General features: G+C 40.3%; 1 protein-coding gene across 6 annotated transcripts in view; it reads left to right on the top strand.

Moving 5' to 3' along the window:
• Positions 1 to 3,697, top strand: part of LOC138177373 (uncharacterized) — a 58,391-nt gene extending 54,694 nt beyond the window's left edge. For 4 of the 6 annotated variants that reach the window (XM_069108557.1, XM_069108539.1, XM_069108566.1 and 1 more), the window contains 2 exons: positions 935 to 995; positions 2,545 to 3,697. In XM_069108557.1, the coding sequence (XP_068964658.1) occupies positions 935 to 995; positions 2,545 to 2,622 (139 nt within the window). In that variant the 3' untranslated portion in view covers positions 2,623 to 3,697. The remainder of the gene's footprint in view (positions 1 to 934; positions 996 to 2,544) is intronic. The other 2 variants (XM_069108573.1, XM_069108579.1) reach the window with 2 other exon arrangements.
• Positions 3,698 to 5,477: the final 1,780 nt, after the last annotated feature.

Below are 5,477 nucleotides of genomic sequence, written 5' to 3'. Positions count from 1 at the left end.
GGGGGGGGGTAGCTCTCAAAGTCTGCCCAGAGTCTCATCTGGTCAAATCACACAACACTTCTCCAGATGAGTCCCAAAGCAAAGCCTCCCATCAGGATTACATAGCCTTCTCCTGCGTCAGAGAATGTAGCAACTCTCTCAACCCACTGTCCAATCACAAAGCACCAAGGTGTGGGCATTCCTGAAAAAGAAGCCTCCCACCACAGGCTCCAGGTGCACTTAACTTAGGGGTAGGGAAAATCTTAAAAATGTACATTCCTATAACAGAATCTTATAAAGCTATGAAATCCAGGACTATTATTAGTATTTTTTTGGTTTTATCACCTGTCACATGGGAATCTCATCATCATTTAGGATATTATTTTAATGGAGAGAAGATTTAGGGTTTCAAACTACCAACTTCTAAGTGAATTTTAGAACACAACCCACTAGTAAGTTAAGAACTTACCGTGTTTCCCCGATAAGACGACACTGTCTTATTATTTTTTTGGACAGAAAAACACCAGAGGGCTTATTTTCAGGGGAGGGCTTATTTTAATGAACATTGACAGCAATTTTAATAAACAGGTAAATGTGAACAAAAAAATGTACCAGCAAGCAAATCACTGGGGAAGAACAGGATGACGCGCTCACTGCTGCAGCTCTGATTGGATGCAGCTCGGAGCGCAGCGTGCATTTCACCCGGGGGGGGGGGGACGGTGCATACAGAGGGTACCGTAATGTAGCGTGTAGCGCAGGGGATTGCCTTCACTACAGTTGCAGTCTCAATAGGGCTTATTTTAGAGGAATCTTACACAGTAAGGGGAGGGCTTATTTTCGGGATAGGTCTTATTATCGGGGAAACACGGTAGTAAGTCTTATGAATCCTAACCATGAAACTTGTACACTATATGTGAGAAAATGGTATAGTTGATGAAGATATAAAAAAAAAAAGAATTGTCTTACCTCTTTTTAGGTGTCCTTGGGCAAAGTCACTTGATGTTATTCGTCTCAAAGTAAGTTTGTCTCTGTTCATTCATAAGAAAAAAAATTTTTAAACATAGGATTTTCTCATACGTTACAGGTATTAAAGTGATTTACCAAAGTATGACATTTCCTCTTTTTGCCTCCCTTTGATGGCTTTTTTTCTCTCCTTGGAGTCCAGTCACCTTTCACATAATCCTGTGTTTTATAGCTATCTGTGTTGGTGTCTTATTCTACTATTGGATTGTAGACCTTTTGAAAGAAAAGACCATAAGGGCAGCTAGGTGACACAGTGAGTAAAACGCGGGCCCCGGAGTCAGGAAGACCTGAGTTCAATTCTGGCCTCAGACACTTAACACCCACACAAAAAACTAGCCGTGTGACCATGGGCAAGTCACTTAACCCCAATTGCCCTCCAAAAGGCAAAAAAAAAAAAAAGACCGTGTCTTACCTAGCATAGTGCTCTGTACACAAAAGGCGCTTAATAAATGTTGGTTGTTGTTACTTAGTGTAAGCAGTTGTATTGTAGGTTTAAGAGAAATACATGTCTGCCTATTGGTATAAATATTCAAATAAGACATCAGGCATTACCTGGGTTCAAATAGACTAAATTATTAGAGACAGACACCTTTAAGAAGTGAGGAAGGTGGCAGAAATGTGAGCAGTGTGGAACAGTGGCAGTCACACTCTGTAGATGAACTGTTTTAAGATCGGCTGTCCTTGTATAACTGCCCACACATTTGGGTCCAATTTTTACCCCAATTATCTCTGCCAGTAGTATAGAATTTATTGCTTGTTTGTTCACCCTGTGTTTTACTTTCACTGTGTGATAGTTAGAGACAGGCAACTTAAGAATTAAGATACAGTTTTTGGCTTGAATTGAGCTAGGAAGCTGAGGACTGAAAATGAATGTCAGTAAGGTTTATTTAAAATGTAAACTCTTTTATAAAGAAACCTGCAGTGAACCTCTTTGTAAACATAAGAACTCTTCTCTAATGTGACTATTCATCCTTACCCCCAAATTTGTTTCTAATTTTTAGTTAAGGATATTATGTATTCTAAAAGCAGTACATACCTGTACTTCATTTTCAGTGATTATTCACTCCTCTGCATTTCTATTAATCCCCCAAGAGAATACTACATAACGGAATGGTGTATTGGGAAGATTACTAGCTATGGAAAGAGGGCATGGGTTCCAGGAACAGCTGCTCCTGGGTAACTTGAAGCAAGTCCCGTCCTCTCTTTACCCATCTATTATATGAGAGATTAGACCAGGGCTGGGGAACCTGCGATCTCTAGGTCACACATGGCCCTCTAGGTCCTTGGGTGCGGCCCTTTGACTGAATCCAAACTTCACAGAACAAATCCTCTTAAAAAAAGGATTGGTCTGTGAAACTTGGCCTCAGTCCAAAGACCACGCCCAAGGACCTAAGGTTAGATGATCTCATAATGTCTATTCTAAATCTTACAACCCTATGAATGTTTTGAATTTGCTGTTACTTTTAGCATTTTTAGATAATACTAGGATTTATAATATTTCCTTAAGCAAATATTTATTTTATCCCTTTGTTGTCTGTGCAGGCTTTCAAAAGACCTCATCTCGATACTGCAAATCATCTTCAGTTGAACAAATTTGTATCTATTTTGGAGAAGTTGTAACTAGCTCCTAAATAATTTCTCTTGGGAATTATGAATCTGTTGCAGTTCACTGGCAGACACCTACAAGCTCACCATGACTGCTTTGTGTTCAGAATTTCCTCTTAAAGACTTCCTAGATTTGGATGTCTTGGTGGTAAGACTCCTGATTGCCAAATCTTGTGGCCTGTTTTTGGTCACCTAAGATTACATTCTGAATTGAGGGTGATGGGGAAGAGCACCCTATAGAAAACAAACCAGCTGAGATGTCTCAGTTATATAGGTTCCACTGTTTACTCAGCCTACCTAGTTTCATTCTTTCCAGGGTTTGGACAACTATGAAATATCCAAGAGTGCAGATAGAGTAGTCATCTGACAAAAGCAGGCATCCCCAACCACACAGATTACTCACTCTTGTGAGTGTGATTTGAGTTACCTGTGTTCATGCAGAATAGCATTGAGAAGGGTAGCAGGCCTATGGGAAAAAAATTGGCTCAGGCATTTCCCCTTCTGAGTTAACTTTCTTTTAACCTTCAAAGAGAACACAGGTGTGGCCTTGGACCTATTATTTTAAAAATCCATGTTTCCCCTTTAAATATTTAAACAAAATTGTAGTACCATAGGTTTTGTAAAGGTAGATCTGAGTAAATACTCTAGATTTTCAAATCAGTTGGGGATTTTTTAGTTATTGTTGCCTAGAAATAGAAGGGTTCAGAATTTCTCACTCTGCTGCTATCATAAGTAAATTATCAGTAACCAGGTTCTTATAATTGGATTAACATTTACCAATAATGTTCTAATTCATAAAAATGGTAGCAGAAGTATAATGTGGCTCCTGTCATCTGTCCATCCTCTGATCTTCAATTGCTTGAATCCCCCAAATCCTGCTAGAAATGATATTTCCAAATGCCTCTTTGCAGTTTACTTTGAAATTATTTCTGATGTATTTTTGCACACGTGGAACTTAAAAATAACTTAATTTGTCCTAGTCTAAATTAATCTTAAAAATAATATTCAGACTTTCAGAGATTATGTAAGAAAAGTATCAGAATTTGTATTTGCTCTGCTTAACCTTGTAAAATAAAATTTTACTCTGTTATTTCTCTATGTGTCTTTCACACCAGATTTTTTAAAATATTGAGGGGATGAAGTTAATTATTTTTCTGTAGTCTGTGGAAAGGCTAGGACTGAACAAACTTCAGCTTATAACTTCTGTGTATAAATTCCATAGTTTCCTGTACTTACCTGATTTCAGTTAGGTTTTCAAAAGTTTAAAAAAGAAAGAGAGAGATGCCCTCCCCAAAAAACACCTATTGTCATTTTGTCCTTCCCAGTTCAAGAAAATTGGATAAAACCATACCACGTGTACTTGTGCCTTTTGTTAACCAGAAGAGAGAACAGGTAGTTCTTTTCTCTCTAACTGGATGTGGCTCTAGGAGGCCTCAGCTATGAAAACCCAAGGGTTCTTTCTCTAGAAAAAAAGGTCTCAGGGAGGCCAGGTAGCACAGCGAGTAAGAGCACTGGCTTCAGTGTAGGGCTGACCTGGGGATCAAATCCGGGCTCAGATACTTAGCACCACATCCAGAAATAACTGGCCGTGTAACCTTGAGCAAGTTACTTAACCCCAATTGCTAAAAAAAAAAAAAAAGTCTCTGTCTCTTCATGTGACTGATATGCCTTTTTAACTTGGTTAGGGGCAGAAGAGTAAAGTAGAAATAGCACGGGACTTAGAGAAGGGATCCCAGTCTTTCCTCTGCCTAGTGCTAGCCACATGATGGGGCCTTCTTTCCTCCAGTAGCTGGTGCTTTTTGTTATACATTAGAGCATCACAGAAAGTTCGACAAGCATCTGCCCAACAAGGCTGCTGTGAGGAAAGCCCTTTATGAACACGAGGGTGTTGTGTGTTAGTGGGATCTGTTCTCACTTTCCCTGATTGTAAAAAGCAAGGGGAGAGGAGGGGAGGATCTAGAAGGATACAGGTTGGCTTTGTTGACTTTCAGTTTGCAAATGAATGTTTTAATCTTCAGAAAACAGGCACAAGATAGAAATTGCCTTTAACAATATCCCCCCAAAAATCCAGAAGTTTTCAGGAAAGGGATACAACTGAGCATGCTGCTGTTCCTGCCTGAACTTCCGTTACCCAAACCATAAAATGAAATTGTTGGGCCAAATGGGTGGATTTCTAAGCCTCCTGCAGAAAGGCATGGTCATGCTTGATTTACAGAGCAGGGCATCAGAGCACATGGGGTTCTAGGTAAGGCTCGTTTGTGTCCCCTGTAAGTGTTGTCTTCATCCTCGAAGGGAGAAAAATACATGAACTTTTAATAACTCACTGGCAAGGCTACACATTTATTATGTGCCAAGTATTTATACTTACTACCTCATCTTCACAGTAACCTATCTGGAAGGTAGGTGCTATTATGATCCCCGTTTTATAGATGGGGGAATAGGCAGAGTGACTTGCCTAAGGTCACACAGCTAGTAAATTTCTAAAGCTGGATTTGAACTAAAAGTTTTCCACACTCCAGGCCCACTGCTCTATTCACTGTGACACCCAGCTGGCAGGGGTTAAACTTAAAAGATTTTGCTTTGGGGAGGGGGGGGAGCGTAGGACAATTGGGGTTAAGTGACGTGCCAAGGTCAAACGAATAGTTTTTTTTGTGTGCGTATTAAGTGTCTGAGGCCGGACTTGAGCTCAGATCCTCCTGACTCCAGAGCTGGTGCTCTGTTTGCTACACCACCTCGCCGCCCTGAAACTTAAAAGATTTTAAATGGAGGTTGGAAGGGTGGCGAGGTGGTACAGCAAATAGAGCACCGGCCCGGGAGTCAGGAGGACCTGAGTTCAAATCCAGCCTCAGACACTTAATACAAAACTAGCC

Source organism: Petaurus breviceps, unplaced genomic scaffold (assembly GCF_028583685.1).
Source record: "Petaurus breviceps papuanus isolate PSGF00001 unplaced genomic scaffold, PetGlider_PUasm1.0 138, whole genome shotgun sequence".
Lineage (NCBI taxonomy): Eukaryota > Metazoa > Chordata > Mammalia > Diprotodontia > Petauridae > Petaurus > Petaurus breviceps.
This window is presented reverse-complemented; position numbering and strand designations above follow the sequence as displayed.